Genomic DNA, 24,623 nt, shown 5'->3' with positions numbered 1-24,623 from the left:
CGGTTGGCCAATGAAATTACAAAGTGAAGACGGAGGCGATGCGGGGGCCGCGCTGCATCAACACAAATCACCACAAAAAACATATTTGGGGTAAAACGTTAGTTTTCAGTTAACGTTTGACATATCAAATCAAAATTATAACAATAAAAAAACAAAACAAAAAGCGGTAGACAAAAGGCTCTGAAGCCCTCTTTGTTTTTAGTTTTTATCTCCCTACTCTGTGATTGGCTCCCTGGTGGTGAACCTGTTGCTGCCATTGATTTCTACAGGTTGCTGCCCGTTAAACATTTAGCGGGAACCTTTATAATAGCTAACACCAAAAGGTTAGCTTTTATTTCCTAGTTCCCCAGAACGACTGTACCGTGTGTTTCTGGTTATTGTTCCCATGTAATTACAAGAGCATAATCTATAGAATAACTTCACGGTAGGTCAAAGTAGTGTGCTAGAGACAAGTAGAGGGCTACATCAGCTAGAAACTAGAAGGTCAGCTAGCTAGTTGCGATTTACAGTAAGTACAGTTTTCTGAGTAGACTCCTATCTGTCCTCAAATTTTCTCTCTTTGCTTTGCTTTTTTTTTTTTTTTTAAATTTTGTTGTTATTTTTCACCAAAGGTATGGCGTGTGCACAGCAAGTGAGAACATCACAGGTAAAATACATTACTCATATGATTTTATTGTGATGTAATCCTGCAAACACTAAGTTGCTTAGCTAGCAGGCAGTTTCCTTTTTTTCCAACGGCAGTTTTTAGTTTTGTAAAAAGTAGTTTTTGTATTAACAATGGATCACTATTAGTGCAAGAGCCAAGGCGTCAACATTATTGAAATAATGTGGAATCACCTTTAGTGGGAATGGAACAAAAGGAAGCCAACATCCAAAGCAGAGCTTTGAATGTCCTTCAAGAAGTGATTCATTCATGTATGGTTTTACTGCAGTAGCAGTGTGTTTGGGATTATTGTTATGCTGAAAGATAAGATAAGATAACTCGTTATTGTCATTGCACAGTCATACATAGTACAGTAGTACAATGAAATTGGAAAACTGTCCTACGTCGGCACTACATATAACACAACACAACACGATATGACACATCACAACGCAACAGAAACACAACACAGTATATTAACTTAGTAATAAAAAAGAAGAAGAAGAAGAAGTGTATGTGTACTGCACACTGTTATTATTGCAACTTGTTATAAATATAAATATTATTATTGTTATTGTTATTGTTTTTACCGTTGTTGCCTCCCCCCCAAAAAAGTCCAGGGAGGTAGCCAATCAGGTCAGCTATTTGCATTGATTAGGGCTATTGCCCTCTTGTAAAAGCTGTCCTTGAGTCTGTGTGCTGTGGTGTAGCTGGAGAACCATACAACGATGCAATATGTCAGCACACTTTCAATGGAGCAGCGGTAGAAGACGGTCAGCAGCTCCTTCTTCAGGTCCATTTTTCTGAGGATTCTCAGAAAAATGAAGCTGTTGTCAATCAGATGCTTTCCAGCTGCTACTGCATGGTGGATCAAATCTAATGTTACTTTTTTGCATTCATAATTACACTTTTGACAAGCTATCCAGTATCACTGACCCCAATCCATAACAGAGCCTCCACTGTGTTTTACAGATGGCTGTAGACACTCAGTGCTGTACCTCTCTCCTGACCTCTGTACATATTAATGTTGATTTGCAACAACATTTTCATATTTGGATTAATTATTTCATTTGAACTGTTGTCAATAATCTTCAGTCCAATTCTTTTGTAATGTGGCATACCTCAGCCTTTTCTTGCTATTTCAGTCCGTAAGAATGGCTTCTTAAAAGCCACTATTCTAGTGAGACTATTTATAATGAGACTTAAGACTTTTGAAGGACATGGTACAGATACTGAAAGCCAATAAAACTGCTGTAGATAGTTTTTAAGGCTTGCCACCTTTGTCCATCACTTTTCCAGTTTTCTAAGATTTCATTGTAAGAACACACGGCACACTATGCTGAGATATGAGATATACTAACAGTAGAGTCACTTGGTTTGTGATAAAAGTATTGTTTGTCATGCATGTTTCATAAGTAATTATTTAAGTTGCATCATGGGTGAAATAACATCAGTGCTTTTTTTTCCAAATATCAACAGACTTACACAGAAACAAATTGTGGCACTAATATTGAGGTCCACAAAGATTAGAAAAATTCTGTTTGTGTATGTATTAAATAAGGTGCTATAGCTGAAACGCAGCTGTTGGAGGGCAGGATTTCTAATAATTGTGTTACCTGTCATGACTAAGCAGTGCTGAGTCTGATTAATTTGTTTCACTCATACAGAGCACTCAGCTGTTTCCTAATCAGATTGCCTCGGAGCAGCAGTCATTGGTTGTTATGAAGAAGCTTCTGGCCATTGCAGTATCTGGCATCACATACCTCAGGGGCATTTTCCCGGGGAAAGCCTATGGGAAAAAATATGTGGAAGGTTAGATTACATATGAACCTAATTTGACTGTACATCCTATTAGCTTTCAAGTTCACTTACCTGGAAAAAGTTCCATAGAACATTCACGCGTTCTATTTTTTCTTTTTAGATCAGCAAGTGATGATCCTCAGAGAGGAGCACAGCTGTCCTGGTGCCACTCAGATTCTTCAGTGGTAAATTACAGCAGCTTGACATTTGCTAGCAAGAGCTGTTTATTAGGGTCACTAAAGCCAAATAGACACCATCTTGTGGAGTCATATCAACTGCTCCATTGTGATGTACCAGTTTTGATTTTGTCTTCCAGTGTTATCCCTTTGACAAAATCTGTTCATAGACAAACCCCTACAGAGGTACTTTATGATAGTTCTCGTTTTAGTAGGTGTCACCAGAACTATGTTTTACCATAGGTAGACAAACAGACCTACAAGGTAAAAATAAGACCATCATATCTTTTGTGGTTGGTCAAAAATTGAACTTGATTGAACTTGGTGAAGTTGAAATGATATTCTTGATCTGTTTTCATCAAGAAGATATTTACATGCAGTGAACAAATATAATCTAATTAGTGCAACAGACAATTATGCTTCATAAATAAAACGTTCTAGCTCTTAGGGTCATGGAAAATGAGATGAGAAGTATATTGTTATGTTACACGCAACAGTTTCAAGTGTGTAACAGTGTAAATAAGGGACAGGCTGTTGAAGAAATTAGTTTTTTTAAAATTTCTTTTAAATTTACATTACAATTAAATTAATGCCAGTTTGTTCATCAAGAAATAATTTCAGTGGCTCCTTGTTCTTGTTTCATTTTTTGTGCTTAATTTTAATTATTATTTTTTCTATGGATCATAATTGTTTTTAATTTCCACCAGGATGCAAGGATGTTTTGATGCCATCGAAAAGAAATACGTAAGTCACATTTGACCTTTATCAGTCAGAAGATTTGTAATGTACACATACGTTAGGGGAGATTTAAAAAAATAAATTGTAATTTCCACTTTTTTTTGTATCAGAGCAACTAATGCAGTCAAAATGTTGTTTTTTCTTCCTCACCAGCTTCGGACAGTCATTATATCTGTGAGTATTTTGCTAATACTTGAATGTGTGTTCTTGAATAATGACTCTTTGTATTAAAACCAGTTAGGGTCAGCCTGGAAAAGCGAGTGTATCTAACACATGAGCAACTAAATGTCGGAAGAGCTGTAATGTTTTAGATAATTTAGTCTTATATTCTATGCGGTACTGATGTTTGTCCATTTGGCCTTATTTTTTAGATTTATACCGACCCAGAGAACCCACAGGTAAATATCAGGTTATCTTTTTGCAATATTCACTGTTTAACAATTTGAAGGCTGCTCCAGTCTACAGTCTGCATGCCTAAGTATCTATGGGCAAGATACTGAACCCAAGGTTGCTGTCCCATGTGTTCATTGGGGTATGAATGTGTGTGACCGTTAGATGGAAAGAAACTGGTTGTAGAAACAAGTTCTTGTATTATTGGGTGAATGAGGCACTTTGAGTAGAGTAGAAAAGTGATATATAAGAAGTGGTCCATTTTCCGTTTACTGTCTCCATAGTGATTACCTATAACATCTGGCATGTCGTCTTTTTCAGAAAGTGACCGAGTTTTACCACTTTAGGATCCAGTACTCTGCAGCAGGGGCACACATGGATTTTGAAAGGTGGGGTGTGTTTATGCTTACAGATTACACTCACGTATGAGAAAGTAACTTGAGTTTCTGTTTTAATTGTTACCTAGTCAATCTTTGAATTTGCCTGTCTTTCTTCGGGCCAGAAGTTGCTTGAAAGTTGGAGAAAAGAAGTGAGGAGCTTAAAGAGTTTTATGTATGAGTAAAACTTAAACCCAAGGTGATATGTCTGTTATTGTGTCAATAAATCGAAGCCTTGAAAGAATGATTACTATATCATTGTATCAGCACTGGGCTACAACTGAATTAAAGGGTGGAGCTCTTAACATCTCTCCAACTGCATCATCTTTGAAATGTGACTTCAGAGTGACTGGCTTATGTTAGACCACCCCAAGAAACTATATACCCTTTACCTGCCAGTGTAATGATTGTCTGGCAGAGCAGCTGAAGTAGCGGGCCCTTTTATGCTCATTTTTCTTCTTGCTTGACTTTCTTGATCAGCAATAACAACATCAAAGTCTCATCAATGTCATGTGGAAACACCAGGAAAGCCATCATCCTGCTGGTGAGGAAGCTCTACACTGTGATGCAGTACCTGGGCCCTCTGCCAGAAAATGTCTACCTCAACATGAAGCTGGCTTACTATGACGATGGTAACACTCACATCAAAATTAATGATTAGCATTAATTATATAGAACCCACATTTTTTTAAGGCTTTGAACATTTTTATTATTTTTTTTTTATTAATTCATTATACCAATCACAATAAAGACTCTTAAATCCAGTGTTTTAGGTGGTGCTGCTTGATGTCTCATACGTGCCCCAGCTTTGATCTTTTTTGGCAGTTATTCAACAATGGTGATGTGCTTTTCTGTTTTTTGAAAAGTAGACAAAAAGAGATGAAGGTCTGGGTTTAGATGATTCATACGCAGGAAAAACAGAAAATTTTTCAGTGTGTTGTTACGATTTGCATATTTTCCTCAAATGGTGTCCAAGTGAATATTAACATATTAACAACAGTTCATTAACTTTTTTGTTTTTTTTACTGCCACTAAGTTTCTACACATACTCACACATTATATATCTATTCAGCTAATGCAAGTATCTAATCACACAATAACATAGTGAGAAACCCAGCCCATGCGCCAGACAGCAGTTGAGAGTACCCAGCCCTCTTGGAGTCACTGGATGGGGTGCTGGAGAGTGCTCCATCCAGAAACTTCATTGTTTCGCAGAGAGACTGTAACACTCATATGGGCAATAACAATGTGACTTGGAAGAACTGCCTGCCCTGACTTTGAATGTGGCATGGTCATTGGTTCAAAACAGGCTGGTCTGCGTATTTGAAAAAGCTGCTGATTTTCCCTTTCACTGTTGCTTCACTCTGTGTTTGCTTTTTTATTTTCCAGTTACTCCTCAGGCATACCAACCACCCGGCTTTAGGGAGGCTGACTGTGACACTATGGAGTTTGAACAGGAACCTGTCAAACTGACCATGGGGGAGGTGGTCAGCCCCTACCATACCTTAAAGTTTGACATGGCAACAGAAAGACACAGGCTAGAGCAGGTTAATTGAGAGAACTGTAAGATAAAGGGATAGAAAGTGATAAAAGACATTAAAATGCATATAAAGGTTTTTGTCTTTCTTTTTCATGAGGTTTATGTTAAATGTGCAGCTTTTTCATATTAGCCCTTCTGAGAGCTCAATAAGGCATATTCTTTAATTATTCAGGTGGAGGAAAAGTGGGTCTTGAAGATAGATGAAGAAGATGCCATCACCCAGGTCAGTGGACAAATACTTGGTTTTTTTAGCCCATTAAGTGATTTATGTTGTTTACAGTATTATTTATCCTGTGTAATAGCACATTATCATTTTAGACACAATAGTCTTTACAATGGCCAAAAAAGCATTGCTAAATGTGTTTTATTTACATAACCCTGGTAAATCAACATGATGTGTATAACTCGTTGTCATTTTTATAGCAGATTTTACAAATTTTCCTGCTTTTTTTCCTCGAAAATGTGCTCTACATATTCATTTTATGTTAGAATGAAGTATGTTCTTGAGATCATTGTCCAATGCACTGAAGTAGTAGCTTCACTACTAACATACAAAGTGGGAAGTACCTAAATGATGCAAAAACCGGTGAGTCAGTGTCAGCATTTTGTCATTGTGGTAAGTTTTGACATTTTCCAGTCATGATGTTCAGTAAAGCTGTTGTAACCCCATAGAGTGAAGACCCTAAATGTGTGGAGGAGGCTCAAAAGGAGAACACAATCCTGGAGAACACTGGTAAAAATCTGTAAACATAAAACAGTCTAAAACAAAGCAATAACTGAAAGTCTCCCATCTTATTTTGTTAAACTTATTTTCAGGATGTCTCAGTTAATAAACTGAAAAATCTTAAACTGAAAGATGTAGAATAAATATTATTGCTAGACTCTGTTAGTAGTCTTGACTAAATATGATAATAATAACTCAAGCTGAACTAAACAATCTTAAGGTATTTGTGTTTTATGAATTCTAGAGGTGCAGGTGAGCTGTCATGAGGAGATCAATACTTGTGAGGAAGTCACAGAGGTATGTGTGACTCACTGATGATGCTCAACACATTGTGAACAGGTGACATTTAAAAATATATGACGACTTGGCCGTTAAAATGCACTATATCTGTTACATATGCCTGTGGTTTGTAGCTTTGTTGTTGTTTGTTGCATCGACTCAAAATATAAAAGCCAAACCAAAGAAAAACTTCTTTTGAGAAGTTATAGGAGAAATTATAATATTTTGTATCTGAGCATTCTGAATATTGATATTCTAGCGTTTTTTGGGAGCTGAAACTAAAAAAGTGTTTCAAGAACTGTTTTGTAAAATTGACTGGTTAACTGATGTGGAGGTTTATGGCGAGGTGAGGCTTATCCCCTAATGTTTCCATGACAGATAGAGAAAATAAAAATAAAGATCTGGATTTGATTCCAAATGTTGATCTTGTAGCTGTTCATCGAAACTCTTACTATGAGGTCCAAAGAGATACAAGTTAAGGAAACCATTTATGAGACTCAATAAAAGGAATGAAACAGTTAATGCATTATTTTTGTGAATCCTTGAGTTAAAGCTGAAAGTCTGCACTATTTACAAAAAAACAGTGTTATTATCCAGAAATGTGGGGGGTTAACTTTTCCTTCAAGAGCGCTATAAATGCTAATACTAAAAAGTTAAGGACCTCTAATCTGTTCAAAACGCAAAAATGCTGACGGCAACCGAGTGCCTCAAGTGTACTTAATAATCACTGGCTTTAAGGATCATCTCTCCTCTGTCAGATGGACACTCTGGTGAAGAAGACTTCTTATATGGAGGTGGGGACGAAAAGGACCAGGAGTGGAAGGATCATCAAGCCAACTATGGTCAGTCTAACATTTAAAACCTATTAGCTACAGGTCCTCGCCTCACTCTATTACAGCTTGACAACCCCCTCCACACTAAAACACTTTGTAACTGTGCAGAAATTGAAATTGTACTTATGAAACTCTCTAGAGTTTGTAACATTTTGAACAGTGGAAGACTAGTTGCCTTTTTTAAGGCAGCAATTACTATATTATCATGTAAACCTGATGTCTTAATCAGGCACATCTTTGAAATATATAATAGATATGGGCCCAATAAGGTCATCTCTGCTCATTTAGGATGTAATGGTCTTCAAGCACAAAAAGTAAGCACAAAATCAGGCATGAAAATGGTCATGTAGCTGCTTAAGTAGCATTGCTAACATCTTCTGTAATTCTGTAATAATGAAAACTCTTTTTATTATACAGACTTTTGTAGATTTTGCAAGGTTGGAAAAGTAAAGTGTGTTTCTCTACGTTTGTCAGCAGGAGACAAACCTAAGCATGCATGGGCAACAAACAGACTGTAGTTAAATAAATGAAAATAATTTGGTAGTTTATCCAAAACTACTACCTGTTGTCAAAAGAAATGTAAATGTGGGTGGAAACATGTCCTCACATGACCTATCACTCGGTTCGTAAAAACACGATTTGATTTGTTTGATAATACTGCAGTATTCGTGCATAACCAAGATGTGTTCTGCAGATTTAGGATTAATAAGTGGAAAATGCGTAGGAACCGTTTGTTCCACAGATGAGTCAACACTGGTCGCTTTGGTTTCTCAGAGTGGGATGGTGCCTGTCAGTAGACACATAAAGCCGTGCTTTACTAAATGTCAAATGCATGTTTCTTCTGCTGTTTTCAGGCTTCTCAGTTTCCCACCAGTCAGGAAACGCCGTCCACCGACTTGCCTACGAAGAAACGTAAGTTTAGCGAGCCTAAAGAACGCTACTGACATCACAGCCTACTGTTAATCCAGCAGTGATGTTTTTTCTTTTTTGAATTTCGATTTTGATCACAAGTTCCACAGTTTGATTTTTAGAACGTGTTACTGACTTTTTTTGGCGATGTTTCAGAAACATTTTGAGGTTGTGCCATTACTGTCCGATGGTTAGGTTTGTTGTTTGAATGACATAGTGATCTGAAATACATTGTTAAATGATGTTCATCAGTAATGTTGGAATACCTATGCCCAAAACAGTGTTTGTTACTTTTTAATGGTTGTTTGTTTTATTGTAACCATTATATATGCCCTATGTATAAATCAGTTTGCAAACTTTAATTAAATAGAAAGAGGGCATCAAAGTATAACCTGTGTTTTCAACTTGTTAGTGGAAAGGGGGACAAGGTACTACAAATTTGGCTGTAAATTATAAAAATGAGTTTTTACACATAGATATTTTTGCTGTATTTCTAAGTTTGTGCATTTATTTGCTCCATAGTGTAAGGGTTTATACATTTTCCACTGGAGTGACAGAGCTCCAGTTTAATGAAATATGCAGCACTACCTGCTGTGTCAATATCTTATGAATAAAATAGGGCATTTAAATTTTTTCAGATGATACATTTTTCATTATTAGGTGTCATAAAAACACTGTGGTCATTTCTTGATTTGGGAAAAGATGATGTACTCAACCACTAAAGCTTAAGCACTGAACACTTTCAACCCATCTCTGAAAGAATGTTTAAAAAAACCCTGCCTGCCTCTTGGAAAAACAAAACCTCAGTCTTTGAATAGACCCTGAAATGCCACCATTTGCATGCGAGGTGCCTTAAATGAAGCTGTTAAGTGAAAGTGGATTATATCTGTACACAGTGACCTTTGGGCCCAGATAAGGGCCCATCAGCAGCCTCCCGCCCTGCAAGCTGTGTGTTTTTAATCTATTGTTTTTCCCAGAGAGAGGGACATTTGCTGATAGACTGCCTTAACCCACTGCAGATCAATACTGCAGGAAGCCTTTGTGATGCATATCCAAGCAGCCTGCCCCCTCTCCCCACGTCTGCAGCAGGCCAGAGTGGAGAAAGAGAGACTCCATCAAATCAGCCCTCACTTCCTAACTCAGGCATTGTCTTGGTCGTCACATTTATTTCATAGTCTTTGTGTTTTATGGGCATTTCTGAAAACAGAGAAGCATAAAGCAGAATGGACTGGGAAATCCATGGTGGACAATACCCACTCACCGATGCGTTGGTGCTCTTTATGAGCTGTGAAATGAATCAGGGTTACCTAACCTCTCAGCCTGACTTTAGTGCCCTTTTCAGCATTTTTATTATTTTAACAGCAGGAGATTCTCTTGCTGTTGATAAGTGATGAAATGCCTTGACAACAAAGGCTTCTTTACAGGTGTTTTCATGTATTGTTGATAAACAGTATCTCAGTTATAGTAGAGATATTGTTACAAAGAAAAAATGCCTCAAGGCCTGGAAAATATAATGGCCTGACAAATAAAAATATTGAGAAATTATCTTCACTCAAAGGGGTTAACCTCTGGTGATTCAAGACTTTAATGCTTAGAGACGCAGACACTGTTCACATTTTTGTTAAAATTGTAAGAATGATATAAGGCCATGCTTTAAGGGTTGGTCAGTGTTCCTGTTAGGCACGTTCCAAATATCTAATGATAAAGGGTGGAAAAGAAATCTAAATTGCATTTTTACTTAGATATCAGATGAAACCATCAATCCTTCATTTGATCCTGGGACTCTACATCATTTCTGTACACACACGTCCCACAGAAATGAATTCTGAAATTAAATTCAGAGACACACGTCCAGTGGCCAGTGTTAACAGATCAATCACCTGGTCAAACAGCAGGAGGGGCCCACCGGATGGCTCTGCAAACCAATCACAAATGTGGGTTCGGATTGTCTAAGTCGATAGCTCTGGTCCATGGCTGCTTATGTACGGTCAAGGCAAGACACACTGACAGGCTGATGGACAGACAGCCGCAGTCCATCCCAGGGCTCCATATAGATTAAATCCAGCTTCTGTGGGCCTATAGTGGCGTTGCAGTGATTGTGCCTGCAGGGCCTATAGGCCCCAAGGGGAGGCTGGGCTTTACAGCAATGGGGGAGGAGCACAGGATGGAGTGGACATCCAGCCCAGGGACCGTGACCCTTTTGACCTTGCCAGAAGGGCAGCAAATGTTTCCGAGCTGATTAGCGCTTCCCCAGCAGAGTGCCCTGCTCACAGTTAACCCCTTGGAATCAGATAGTTGGCAGAGATATTGGATGAAATCCAGAAAACGTGTCATTCACGTATCTTCTGGAAAACCACATAAAACAGTGAACCATATCTCAATGTATTCTTGATCACTATAATTAATGTTACTATTAATACTATTACTATTGCTTCGCAGTATTTTTTCTTTGCCTTATTTTACTGCCTTTCACCGATTCTCCTTGAAAATTTTGAACTTTGAATTTCCGAATTTGAAAGAGAGTTGCAAACAGGACTTTCCAGACAGTTTTATTGGTTAATATGATTAAAAATGTATCTTAATATATATTATTGAAATAATTCCTTCTGCATAATAAGTAGAAACTCACGTGCATTCTGCTAAAGCAAAGCAATTTTATAAAATGTAAGATAAAAAGACATTAAAACAAATTAAAGAAACTGAAACAATTAAAAATGCAGATCACTTTGATTTTAAAGTGTTACAAATAGATATAAATAAGCAAATACTCAAAACAACTTTACAAGATGTAAAAAAAAAAAACCCAACAGCCTTAATTTAAAAATGTATTAGTGTTGCACATGTTTACATGAATCTCATGTTCATTCTCCCACAGTCTGAAGTAATTCAGTAAAAGGACGAGATGTCCTTTTCCTGTTTTCCTTATGTGTGGCAGAAGGGCAGCGTTGCTGGGTAAACACTGCCCTTCTGCCATAAATAAGATAAACATTACAGGTACAGTGCGGTGGAAAGGATCATCCAATAATAATTTAATCTGATAAATGATAGTATGTAACAACATTGAAAAAGTTTACATACATATAACCAGGTAACCATATAGACCAACAGTCTCACCATAAAAAGAGTGGACAAATTTAAAAGCAGGAATGATGTATGCTGAATGTCCACAAGGGGGTGATAAGTAGCCATGGACTCTGCTGTACGTATGAGGCCTACATAGATAACTCTGTGCCCTGTGTCTGAGCAGAAAAGCATCTTCTCTCTCATGCACGCCTTAATCAGCTCATGCAGTTTTGCTGCCACACTGTAGACAATTTAAAAAGCATGCGATCCTACTGAACAGCCAGCACAAGGCTATTCAACTTGTCTTTTGAGAGATACTGCAGTGGAGTCAACAGTATTGATCCAAATAAGGAATAATAAAAGGAGGGGAGGATGAGAGCAGGTGGTAGTGGGCCAGCAGATTCAGGGATTTAGTTGCACACCGTGTTTGTATGGTCAACGCTGCTGAGCAGCGAGGGGACCAGTACCTACTCGAAACAGATGCTCAAAGCAATGGGATGTGCCCCCATTGTGATCAGAGTGGACAGCTGAATTGTTTATCACCAAAGGGTCCTTTTCTTCAGTGGAAGACCCGTGCACAATGGAGCCCCCACCGTACTGACATACTGAGGATTTCTGCAGGGTGAAGCATAGAGGTGGGGGGTGAGTAGTTTGTGTGCATTGAGTAATAGGGGGTTTGTAGGGTGAGCCTCTGCCCGTACCCCCTTTTTTCTTTCACTGTGCTCAGATGGACCTCTCTGTGGCCCCCCATCTACTCCATAAAGCCCCCCTAAAGCTACCGCAGGGCAGGGGTTTAAATGTCACGCTTGGCCATCAGAGCGCCCAGCCCCCGGCTCGTGTCTCCTGGGGGAAGCACGCCAAGAGACAGGGTGAGGGAGAGAGGAAAGCTTAGGAGAGGGAGACACTTGCCCTTGCCCCATTGTCCATTATGATAGGCGTGAGCTGGTAACTGACTCCAAATCAAGTGTATCCTCTCACCACGTGCCCTAGCCGTGTCCTGCTTCTGCTCAAACACAAAGGCCCTCTGTGTTTTTATTTTTTCAGCCATCCATAGGTGAATAGCTGCTTTGGTCATGGTATGTCTGAACGAGCAGCTTAAAGGAGGCTGCAGAGTCTAAATTCAGCTGGCCAACGGACTGAATGATAAACACAGTTTGTCACCCCGAGATGCTCGAGATCCATCCACATTGCACTCTGGTGAGCTCTAACATAGCAAGAATCAATGCTAACTTTTTGCGTTCAGTCACACAAGAGGGACTTCAAAACGTTAAAGTGAGTGGAGGGGGTGTGGGGTGACAAAGTGTCAAGCTGAAATACAAGTACAGGACGAAATATACGAGCTGCTGGCCAACTTTATCCCGGCCCAAGGTCCTGGCCCATACCTTATACACACACAAGATTGAGTGTTTTATGTATCTATTTGTTCTAAATAGTGGCACACTTGACCTTGAGGCAAGATGTGTGTGGTTGCAGCTTGGCCCGGGAATCATCTCTCCTGTCAGAGACGGGAGGGAGTGACCTTGAACTGCCGAGGCACAGGCGTAGCTGAGTGCACAAACTCATTTAACTCCTGGGTTTGTTATCGACATGCTGTAATCGTTAACATTATGGATGATGAATAACTACTGACTGCCTTATACCTACGCAATATGTTGCCGTGCCATGCAGACTTGGACCAGCTAGGGGCCCACAGTGGCATTCGTGATGGTCAGGTGACTAAAGGCCCACATCACTTAGAGGTGTTTTTCTACCCACTTACAGCGACAGCTCATCAGGAGAGCCAGCAAAGCACACCAAGGTGCTTAAGGACATAGATCACTTCTGCGCTTTACGCTTTTCTCTCATATATATGTATATATATATATATAATTATTTATTTATTTTTTAGCACACATACCCCGATGTGTACTCAGGAACACTTAACCTCTAGCATCGGCTGTTCAGGCATCTGCAGTGGATTTTTTTTTCTCTGAGTCTGTATTGATCGTTCTAAATGGTTGAATTTACTGTAGTTTCTGAAAAAACTCAGAAAACAGACAAAGAAATTATTATGGTCAACATTGCCACAGCTGGGGGCATGAATTTTACATTTTTAAGCAAGTTAATTAATGTAGAAGTCATTTGTGAAATGAGCACAGAATAAAAACACTATAGAACATTGAGTTCATTTTTTTTTAGAGCTGGAGTGATAGCAGTGTGGTCTCTGATCACCAGATGTTCACAGGAACTAAAGTAAAAAACTAAAAGTTCCTTTGGGCATTCTTATTTGCATCTCCCCCGCATCTGATGAATTTATCTTAATTTTGAATTAGATTAAAAGATCAGCCAGACACAATTCTGAAGTAAGTCTGTCAGCATTTTAACCTGTTAACAAGCTATAAGGACAAAAAAAGCAGATGTCAATTTTAGGCGAGGATGCTCTACATTAAAACAGAATCTAAAATATTCTTTCAATAAAAATTCTAGAAGCAATCAATCAACAATAGTCTCTCGTAGTCTATCAATATGTCAATATGTTTGTTTAAAAAACAAAGAAGAAAACAAAAAATGATGGACAGAAAACCTTTTTCATTACTAGTTAAACAGATAAGGAAACTTCATGTACTTTATGGTAACACTGACTTGTAAATGCTTTGTTAATGTCGCATAAATTTTGTTTGTTAGCACACTGTGTCACATTTGCAACATAAAGATAGTATTGTATATGGTTATATTTTGTATCCTTACCTGAGATCACCTTTTTCAGAAAAATAGACCCGTTCACTTAAAATCAGCAAGTGGAGCAAAACAAAAAATACATAAATAAAACAAAAAACCCAACAAAACAGCTGCTATTTCAATGAGAATAGAATCTTTTGTGTGTCACACATTATTCAGAACAACATATGTATTTGTCAAGCATTTTAAGAGGTAAATGTTGCTCTTTCTTGCATCACATACATATTGTGTAGTGCTCAAATGTCATGTGTTTGAGTAAGAATAATCTCATTTCAAGCCCTAATTATAATTGCAGGTTTGTTCTGGTACATTTCACAATAACTTTTATCAAAATTAAATAAAAAATGTACTACATGATGCAATACCTTGTGCAAAAAACATAAAATAAAATTGTGCTAAAAATTTCTGAAATTGTACTTGTCAAACTCACTGTACAGTGAAATACCAAATGCAAAACCAGGTCACTGCTGTCAGGCAGCTTTTCACAAGTTGCTCAGAAGTTTTCTGTGGCACTGAATGCACATTTCATATACAATAACTCAGTTTTAACACTAAGCCCTCAGTTTGACCACACACAATCTGCCAGAGGATACAAGAAAAAGTTTGGGATTTTTTCTTCTCTCTCTCTGTGGCCTTAGGAGTTTGACTTTTGCCCTGCCAGTGTTTTCCTGCTCTCCAGGCTTTGAGAGCTTTTCATCTCACCAAGGTGCAAGGGCAGCCACTTCTCTCCACTCCCAGCCCCTTCCCTCCCGTCCAACATGGACGTACACATGCGGATTTCCAATTCAGCTATAGTGTGAGATTAGCAGCTCCACCACCCCAAGGCTGGCTTAAGACAGGAGGGCAGACATCCAGCAGTGTTGGTGGGATGCATGCGGGGGAGCAGATCCCACAAGACTTGTTTGAGGCCACTGTGGATTCGATGGATGAATCCTCAAAACACTCATGTGGTTGTTTAGGCTGAGCTGTGTTCTGAAGTGTCAATTTGTTGTCAACTTGATGACCTCACATATAGCTAACTCTCCACTGCGTGGGGAAAAGACATTTAAAGATATGTTATGTTGAAGAAAGCTATTTGATCTGTGGGCTTTTTTTGTTTTCTTTACTACAAAAACCAATAAAGCTGCGTGATTTTTGTTTTTAATTATTGAGGTAATGAATTGATCCATATAACATGATCATGCACGCCGCCTTATTGTTGTATAGGCACAATGGTGCTGTAGGCGCTCTTTTTTTTTTAAACAAAATTTAACATATTTTCTGATATGTTTCTAATTGTGCCAGATGAACTGTAGCAAACCAGATCAGGAAACAAAACATGCGTAAAAGAATGGTAAAAGTTTTCAATAAATGCACACAAAGGTAGTAATTTTAATATACTTTTTTTTTTTGTTTATTGAACTTACCCTGCACCCTTAAGAACAAAATAGACCTTATTTATTTGACAGTATTACCATGACCTGCAATTGCACATTATTCTGAAATGCTTTTGGCAAAATTCAGCAGACTTACATGGAGATCTATATTAGTCAAAAAGTGATAGGACACCCAGGCCATTTGGCCACAAACCTCCTGCAAAACCCATCAGATGGAGCAGGCATCCGGTAGCAATAGCACCCATTACAACTGACCCGTAACATGTGGCCCAACTACAACTAAATTGTGGCTGAATTATTGATACAGTGGCGTCGGCCGCTTTGCAAGTGGGGGCATGAAAGGAAGCCAACATGGGAATGGTCTGCTAATTTTATATGGGAGCCTCAGGGCACATTCCTACCACTGAAGACCAAACATATTGACATATGTGTGTAGGGGGAGAGACTGTATATAAGTGCAACTTGGTTCGAAAGGAGAAAAATGGACAATATGACCCTCCATATAGGCTCAACCTCATCCACATGTATTAAGTCTTCAATTTTTTTTGTAAATATGGCTATAAAATGTGAAACTTTGAGAGGTGAAGTGGTGCATGAAAGGAGAACTTGACTGGTGGAGTAAAAATATATGCAATGTCCTTTACACTTTTGCTCTCCTGCTTTTCAGATTTCTTCCTAAACTCATTACATCTAAACTGCCTGTTTCACATTCATTTGTCAGTGTAATATCAATACTGTACTGAGAAATGGTGAGTTGAATGATGAGTGATGTATGGGATCATGTCATTTAGAAGGGTGGGCCAAGGGGGGGTGTGGGCTGTTTGTAGCTAAGCCAAGGTGGTTGACCATCAGTGAGCTGACCGGCTAATTTCTCCAGAAGTGCCAAAAGCCTTTGTGTTCTCAGTGCACTTTTATTTCCACCTTTCTTGGAATTGTGATGACCGTGCCTCGGGGCGACAGAGACACCTTGAGGAGTGCCCACCTTTAAATTTACTGCTCCATGACTTCAACCATGACCCCTCGCTTGAGGGATCCCTCAGGCGAGATTTAAACGAGCTCCCCCAGGTCTGCAGAGGCTCCTCTATTCATCGTCACGTTTTTAAAGACATGAATTGGACCTCTCTGATGGTTGATAGTAAAACTTAATTTAAATGAAAAAAGATTTCAGTAAATTGAAATAAAAAACATGCGGGTAAATGCAGCATGACACGTATGTGAAAATAGTCTGCCAGAGAGAAGTAAAAGGTAGAATTTGAAGTGACTGTGACAGAAGGACAGGAGGAATGTTGAGGTTTTCTACAACTTTCTGTCTTTCTTGTTTGCTTGCTTATTTGTTTTGGTAGGAATTTTCAGTTTCCTTAATACAAATACAGCTCCACAGTATTTACATTTCATCAGACTCCAGGCATTTTTCTCTTGATTTGATTTTTTTTTCAACTCATCTTTCCTATTAAATATGATCGCTTACATTTTTACAATTCTGCCTCTCTCTCTCTCTCTATGCTGTTTTTTTTGGGGGGTTTTTTGCTATTATGGAGGGCGAATGGTGAGAAAACCATACAATATACAGGCTATTGATCCACGCCCATCACTGCAGAAAAAAAGTCGGTACAGGGGGTGGGGGAACGTAGGGGGACTGGACACAGCGATCGATAACCTACTCTATCAGCCGTTTCCATGGCAACCGGTCGAGCAAGGACAGAGGGTTGCCATGCATTTTGCACCTGTCTATTTCCTATACCTATCGTGATAATGAAAATGTCAGAAAAACGAATGCAAAGGTGACGAGGGGCTCCTGTCTGGTGTCAACTTTCACAATTAAAAAAATTACATAAAGGTTAAAAGCTTGCTGGAAATCAGTGGTGAAAAATGGCAGTGAGGATAGTGGTTCTGTGGAGATTTAGGTGACCCTCCTTATGGGGGTTGAAGGACGCTCGAAGGCAAAGTAGGTTGCGGCATGTTGGGTACAAATCCAGGTTCCTTGTTCTGCGTTATTTTCAGAAGAAGACGTACAAATGACAGTTTGAAAATGGCAATTGTTTCCTGACACTGGAGACTTGGCCTCTTTTGTTGTTGACCCCAATTTGGAGGTCGAGCAGGCATGATCAATGTGGTGGTCATTAGCTCGCCATGAGCAACTGTAGACGCAACAGCAGAGAATTATGGCGTGGTAGATACTGAAAAGGACTGAGAAGTGAAGACAGGCAGGAGGGTGGGAGTGGTGCTGTGGCCAAGGTTAGCCCGAGCTTTCTTCAGATCAAAACCCAGCAGGCTGAGCCAGACAGACTGTCAGGAGAACTTGACACCCAGGCGATCACTGAGTCTCTGTCTTTCTGACCATCGCAGGCACTGAACTTCTAACCCCGATTGAACCACAGGCTCCAGAGCCATGGCGCTGAGATGGGTTAGCCCTTAGAGAAGGGAATAGATATCATGATCTAGGGCCCGTGTCGATCATATACTGTATTGATCGCCAATTGCAACTACTGCTGAAAATGCAGGATTGAGAAGGAGAGAGCAAGAGACAGAGTGGGAGGGAAGGCAATCAGCTGTGGCTTCTTGCTACGCTCAGTGCTCCTGTTTCTGGCTGTTGCGGTTGCTGACATTGCTGCATAGGAGGAGATGGTGGTTCCTGAGAGTGTTGTATGAAATGCATACGGCTCGTGCATTTCTTTGAAGACTGCCCTGTTTTACAAGTGTATTCTGGTATTTTCATTGAGGGAGAAGTCATGAATGACAAATCACAAACTGCTGCGGATTTGCTTGAATGACAGCATAGAGAAACTCGAGCGTGAGCACAGCATGCTGGTGTGTAGAAGGCAGCACTGCTGTGGACAACACAGCGGTTGTCCTCTAGCACCAGAGGCATTCTGTGTTTTGTGAGCTGTGACAGCGAACTATTGACAGGCACGTGGCTCAACACTGTTGTTCAGGGACCACTGGCTACTGAGCTGACCTTTGACACCCCATCCATGCGCTAGCCTTCATTGTTAGGGGTAGAGGAAGTGGGAGTAAAGGGGAAATAGATGACCCTTGGGCTCCAAATGTTTGGATCCTCCTTCCCCCACAGCTTCACCCCTCCCATCCCAACACTATCCATCCCTCCCCCTTGCCTTACCCCTCTTCCCCCACACACTCCACCTTATGCCGATCAATGACAGTTTCATGTGGCTTCTCTGGGCTTGCAGTGACGTGTGTCCTATTGATTTATCGACATTACTCCAGGCAAGCAAACCCAGAAGCCCCCTCTCTCAGTAGGCAGCCAGACTCCAACCCAGCAGAGGCGTACCTCCCTCTGCGCCGGGTGAGCCCGTGCCAAGTCATCCAACTGTACCAGTATCTGGAAGCAGCAGCGCATTAGTTGCAAACAACTGAACAGTATTCTAGTCTGACTGCATGTGTGCGTATGTCACTGAGAATGCTTTTAAGCATCACCCCTCCCTTTCCCAGTCTAGTTTCAGCCTGTCCCCCCTCTTCTCCTCTGCCCTCCATGAGACATGTAATAGGGACAATGAGTGAGACACCCTGGCACTCACAAATGCATTTACTGTCGCCTCCAATTTCCAGAGGCGACTATTCCACTTTTATGGTTAAAAGGTTCTTTTCTTTCGTCCGTGTCAATGTCATGCCTATGTGGTCATCATCCTTGTGGCTATTGCTCTCATCTCCCCTTTTTGCTGTCTTTTACTGAGGGGGGAGGCTCAGACCAGCCCACCCTTTTACACTCTTCCCCACCCCCCTGACTCTCCTGTGTCCAGTGTATTCAGGGAGGGGAGGGTAAGAGGGCATCTGGACACTCCCTGTGGCCTGGCTAGCCGGTGATGTGGGGGGTTTTCAGAGGGGAGGTGATCCAACACCATTAGGCTAGGACTGTGGCGATGGCAGCTGGCCCCAAAAAAAAGGAAGAGGAGGGGGGTCAGGGGCAGCTAAGAGATCAGTGACCTGGCCACAGTGTCCAGCTGGGAGGGTCATTTCACAGTCCACCTACAGCCACGTGCTGGATGACCATCTGGGGATCTGGCAAACCCCACAACAGAGGTAGAATCATCTTCTTAGTTGCAGAGATGGACAACAACAAAAGTCAAGAAATCTGTCAGCCTAATCCGGAGTGAGGTGGGAGGGAGCACTGCAGCTGCCTGTTGTTGTTTAGTATTAAGTGTGCAGAACTACTTTTTAATGCAATAGGGTTGAATGTTTGCACTTCCAAGAACTTTAGTCTTTGCGAATAAATGCAAACAGATTATTTACTGCTTGAAGTGTTACTTGTTTTTCAATATATTTTTCTGATTTTCTTAACAAAGGAATTTCAGATATGAGTTATATCAGTATCACACATTTCCAGACACCACAAATAACTTGCATTGTCTAGCAAATCGTTTCCAAAAATTTTGTTTTTCATCCCAATAGAAACGAACAAAAAGCAGCAAAACTTCGCATCAAAATAGCTCCAACCATTCTACGTTTTGAAATTAATTATTCTTTCATTTGATGCGACATTCATGAGTTTACATTGTCAAAATTAGTAAAGATAACTATAGTTCAGATATCTTTGAGAAACGGGAGGTGTCACACAGGACCCCAGATGGACCACCGGATTCTCTTTTAGCTAAGCTGCTCAGTTTGATGACTCTGATCAGAGAGCAGCAGATGAGCACCGGTTTCTTGTCATTTCTAACCTGACCCCTCCTTCTTTGTCTCCACCCCTTCTGTCTTCTGCTTCCAAGCTCTGTCCTCCCCCATCTTTTCATCGTCTTCTCCTTCTCCCAGAGCCCTCTGTCTTCGAACTGTTTAAGGTGATCGAATTTTCCCCATCCTCCCAACGTGGTCAGAGGGGATCAAAGGTTGCTGACCCCAGTCTGATTGTAAAGATTTCAGTGAGGAAACTCCATCATAAATAGAAGTCCTGCTAAACAGATCTGACCTTCTAGATGTTTTTATGAGCTTAAAAAAATCACATTTTTTGATTTTAGTGGGGACCTTGTAATCCCTTTAACATTTATCATTGTTCTGCTAATGAAAGTGATCTTTGTGTTCATGTCTGATAGGCTTCTAATTAGATTCACATAGACCCATGTGGAAATGATCCAAAAGATGAGCCAAGGGAGTATTGGAGTGGTGGAGTTATTGCTCTCAGAAACACCAAAGTGCCACAATGTGCTGAAAGAAATTCATAAATGTGGTGGCGGAGTGGGGTGAGCTGCAACTGTGCACCAATGTAATCTTTGGTCAGCACTTCTTCACGGCCAATACCATGAAAGGAGAGAAATGCTCCTCTGAAATTTGATTAATTGCTGTCTCTCCGCCTCTCAATCCAAACATTGGTGGAAATGGAGGCCAGTTGACAGGACAGATACATCAGCCTCGGGACCTGCAAGCCCCTGGCAAGCAGAGGCATTTCTTATCCTGTAACAGGATATCCACGTACACTGAGGTGTGGAAAAGTGAGAACTGCATCGTCTTCATTTGGCCATAACAAGGGAGAGAGGGAGGAAGATTGTGAGGAGGGAAGGTATGGGGAGGAGGGGGGACAGCCAGCCAGCCAGGCAGGCAGGCAGCTCTCTAGGTTGGGCTGAGGCGTATCGATTGATTTCCCAATAGCCTCTGGTCCATGAGCAGCGAACTCTGGCCCCGGTTGCTAGGTGACCACACCATCCAAGATGGAGAGCAGGGTGATGAAGGGTGACAGCAGCTCTGAGGGTCAGTGGGGCCACTGGTCATTCTGCAGCCCCTCTGGGACACTCCGGACATGCAGATAATGCAATGAAATTGGACCTCAGCTTGCAGCGAAACTCGGGCAAAGCAGAAATATAGAAAAACAATATCAGAGCACAGTGTTGTTGTGTGGCATATTTGTTGTGCTCGGCTGTGATCGATGCTCGGTCAACATGTACTGTATCATTGCACGCACGTTGCCATATGCACGTTTATGACATACATTAAAACAGAGTACAATTGGAAAGCAGCTGTTAGATCAGTTTTTTATGAGGTTTCAGGTTTCACGTCACAGCATCTTCTGCAAAAATAGATTCCCTGAAAAATATTTATGGCACCCGTGTGATTTCAAAACGGCCGTTGACCATATATGAAAATATTGATTTGGAAAACAAAGGGCTATTCAGATAGTCATTGTCTAAAACATATTGCCTAAATTTGAAAATGGAGGTTATTGTCTTCTTGCAGTCACAGTAAAGGTACACCACAGTTCTCATTACAGAGCCAAAGCAATTTACTGAAATGTACAATTTACAAGCAGAAGAGGTCGAGAAATTTATTGTCATGGTTCTGCCAATATAAATATGCAGCACAGAGTTCCTTTTGTCCGGAGTGAAATTTTTTATCCATTGTCGTTGTAGGCTTAAATGCAGTTTATAATATAAAGTGCTTTTCCTTTCTGCAGACTGATTATAGGCGTGCAAGTAGAATGTTTTACAGCTTTTTATTCCAACTGTGGTTTATGATAAGACATCTTACATGAACATGTGTTTTTACTTATATAGTCTTCTGTTTTAAATAATCAGTCAGCGAAAGCTTCAATTTAAAAGCATTATAAATCTTCGTCAAATGCAGGCTACACACAAATGGCAAACAGTACAAAAGAAAAATACTGTAAACATGAACTGACCATAATCTATATCACATATTCCACAATGATACATGATACCGTAACGCTTTTCTACATATCGATTGTTCCACTGCGCGAGTGAAAAATGATATGGAGGTAAAAGAGAAGAAGAAGAAGCAGAAGTAGGAGGAGGAGGAAAAGAAGAAGCACGGGGGGTGGAGGGGTGGGGGGATAAACTGGGAGACAAATGTAAAAGGATCTACCTCACACTGTAAGCTTTGCACTGAGACAGAAGTTACCAGAAGGCAAAAAAGCAGCACAGAAGGGGGTGGGAGGTTTGTGTGTGTACTTGTGTGTGTGTCGGGGTGAGGGTCATGGGGAGAAACCCATTCAGTCAGCCCTGAAAGGCCACCTTGCATTCTTGCAGTTGCCTGTGTTGTTCCTGTATGAAGGATTTCCCTTCATCCTGTGCCATGCCTCTAATGTCCTCCTCAGAAGGAGCCTGAGTTTTTTCATGTCTGTTGGAGTTCCATATCCTGAGGAGGGAGGACTTATGTGTCTTTGTGTGCGCGCTTGTGTATTTTCCTTCCTGCTATCTATTAATAATATTGGGGAGAGAGACAGGGAGATAGAAGTGGATGTTTGCTTTGGTATAAGGCGAGATGTTTCTCTGTTTGCAGCCCTAAGCTGTGTGAGTATTCAGCTCTTAAATATTCCCTTCCCTTGTGATTTCAAACTATCTTGTGCCCTAAAGGGATGCATGGACCTCCCTGGCCAAATATCCACATACCTTTAACAGCAACTGGCAACTGGCTTTTTTTTAAATGGGAGAATTTAGGGCTTGGTGGCTGGAGACAGAGTTAAAGATGAGAACAAATGGAACAGAGCAAAAGTACAGTGCTGGATATAAAGGCAGCCATTTATTAGGAGAGATTGGTACCTTAAAGCTTCAAAACTCAAAAACTGTAATAAGTGAAAAGCATGAAAAGTTCAATACAAGCTAAATGTTTTAAATTATCTGCCTAAAACCTTTTTTTCTATTCCAATCTCGTCTTTGAGAAGCATTCAGTCCTACAGTTCAGTCCACCTGCCTACAGCTGTGAATGTTTTCCAAAGCATTTTTTTCCCCTTTCATCAGGAGAAAGTTACACACTCTCGTGTTTTGTCATGTAGATCACTGTAACTTTAATGTAACGATTGAATTGCTTTCAGTTTAGTCAACTTGATCAGAATGCTTGTACTGATTTTAAAATGACGATGCTTGTTTGTATGGCGTGTATTTGGGAGTTCATGCCAGGTTTCATGGTGAAAAATCAGAACAGCTGCTCTTTCAGAATTGATTGACATAACAGGTCTTTTGACTTTACCTCCAAATTGCTGATACGTGATCAGGGCTTTTTCTTATTAAAAGAACAACTTTGCTTGGTGCATGTATAACCAGCCTTTAAAAAAATTATGATATGCATGACCATTTTCTCATCCACCATCACTCTGTACGCTCCAAAAGCATATGTCTGAAGAGTTAATTTACAGGTGGAAGAATAGTGTTTGATAGCACCGAGTGTGGGGCTTGGGGTGCGGCTGAGTGCATGTTATGTGTGTTTATAGCAGTGCAGCTCAACTTTACTGTCTGAGTTAGTTTGTTTAAGGATCAGGCAAAAGGGCTATGACTCTAAAAGTCACTGCTTTGAGCTGACCCTCTAACCTGAATTTATCTGTCACAATCACTAATGTGACTCTGAGACTAGCAAAAGGCCTCACTCTTAACAACCAAATGATTCTACAAAAAAAAGTCCTGCATCAAAGGTATTTGAGCATTTCTTTAACTTCTTTGTCAGCTGCACTCGAATCACTATCAGTGTACGTCCCAACATCTGATTACTCACACATGAGAAGAGTTTTGACATAATTTTAGGTCAGGCTTTGCTGTTTATTAATGTGCCTTCTAAATAAAATGACTTGAATAAATTACCATTAAGGGCCTCTGCACCCAAGAGAGTCCTGCAGTTGTGTGTCCGTGTGTGCGTGTTGATCCGTATGTGTGCGTGTGTGTTTAGCAGCACAGAGCGAGGGGGAGGTGGATGGAGATCGTATCAATCGCCAAGCCAGGCCATTGAATGTATTGATTAGTTACCTTTCTTATTAACATGCTGATTAAAGAGAGAAGAGAGAGAGAGAGGGAGAGGGAGTGAAAGAGAGGCAGATGAGGCTGCACACACACACGCACTCCTTCCCTCAGCTCGGATGGACGGAGAGGAAGCAGCAGCCGATGCCGGGGAAAAGAAAAGGATGCAGAGTGGATTTAACAGCCGAGCAGGGAAGGAAAATCAGGGAATAATTGGGAAGAGGAGGAGAGAGGGAAGCGAGGAGCGGATGCAAGAGAAGAGGAGGAGGGTGAGGAAGAGGAGGAGGTGGTGGCAGTGGTGAGGGGGTGGAAGTAAAAGGGAGGGGGGTGGTGGTGGTGGGGGGGAACCTGACTGGAAAAACCAGGAAAA

At 40.6% G+C, this 24,623-nt stretch overlaps 1 protein-coding gene across 6 annotated transcripts in view; it reads left to right on the top strand.

Annotated features, from left to right (window-relative positions):
• The first annotated feature begins 13 nt into the window (after positions 1 to 13).
• hormad1 (HORMA domain containing 1) overlaps positions 14 to 24,623 on the top strand; it is a 32,891-nt gene continuing 8,281 nt past the window's right edge. The window contains exons 1-16 of one of the 6 annotated variants that reach the window (XM_085472116.1): positions 21 to 90; positions 612 to 646; positions 2,311 to 2,455; positions 2,565 to 2,628; positions 3,327 to 3,363; positions 3,511 to 3,531; positions 3,729 to 3,755; positions 4,069 to 4,136; positions 4,605 to 4,756; positions 5,514 to 5,671; positions 5,837 to 5,887; positions 6,337 to 6,397; positions 6,633 to 6,685; positions 7,426 to 7,509; positions 8,355 to 8,412; positions 9,429 to 9,469. In XM_085472116.1, the coding sequence (XP_085328242.1) occupies positions 39 to 90; positions 612 to 646; positions 2,311 to 2,455; positions 2,565 to 2,628; positions 3,327 to 3,363; positions 3,511 to 3,531; positions 3,729 to 3,755; positions 4,069 to 4,136; positions 4,605 to 4,756; positions 5,514 to 5,671; positions 5,837 to 5,887; positions 6,337 to 6,397; positions 6,633 to 6,685; positions 7,426 to 7,509; positions 8,355 to 8,412; positions 9,429 to 9,454 (1,092 nt within the window). In that variant the 5' untranslated portion in view covers positions 21 to 38 and the 3' untranslated portion in view covers positions 9,455 to 9,469. Of the gene's footprint in view, positions 91 to 611; positions 647 to 2,310; positions 2,456 to 2,564; positions 2,629 to 3,326; positions 3,364 to 3,510; positions 3,532 to 3,728; positions 3,756 to 4,068; positions 4,137 to 4,604; positions 4,757 to 5,513; positions 5,672 to 5,836; positions 5,888 to 6,336; positions 6,398 to 6,632; positions 6,686 to 7,425; positions 7,510 to 8,354; positions 9,052 to 9,386; positions 9,470 to 14,828; positions 15,335 to 24,623 lie in introns of those variants that run through there. The other 5 variants (XM_085472115.1, XM_085472117.1, XM_085472112.1 and 2 more) reach the window with 5 other exon arrangements.

Source organism: Copadichromis virginalis, linkage group LG11 (assembly GCF_057382275.1).
Source record: "Copadichromis virginalis isolate Kocher_CV1m ecotype Utaka linkage group LG11, C_Virginalis_male_GT1.1, whole genome shotgun sequence".
In the NCBI taxonomy this organism is placed as follows: domain Eukaryota; kingdom Metazoa; phylum Chordata; class Actinopteri; order Cichliformes; family Cichlidae; genus Copadichromis; species Copadichromis virginalis.
Note: the sequence above shows the minus strand (reverse complement) of the source record. Positions and strands in the feature narration are given on the sequence as shown.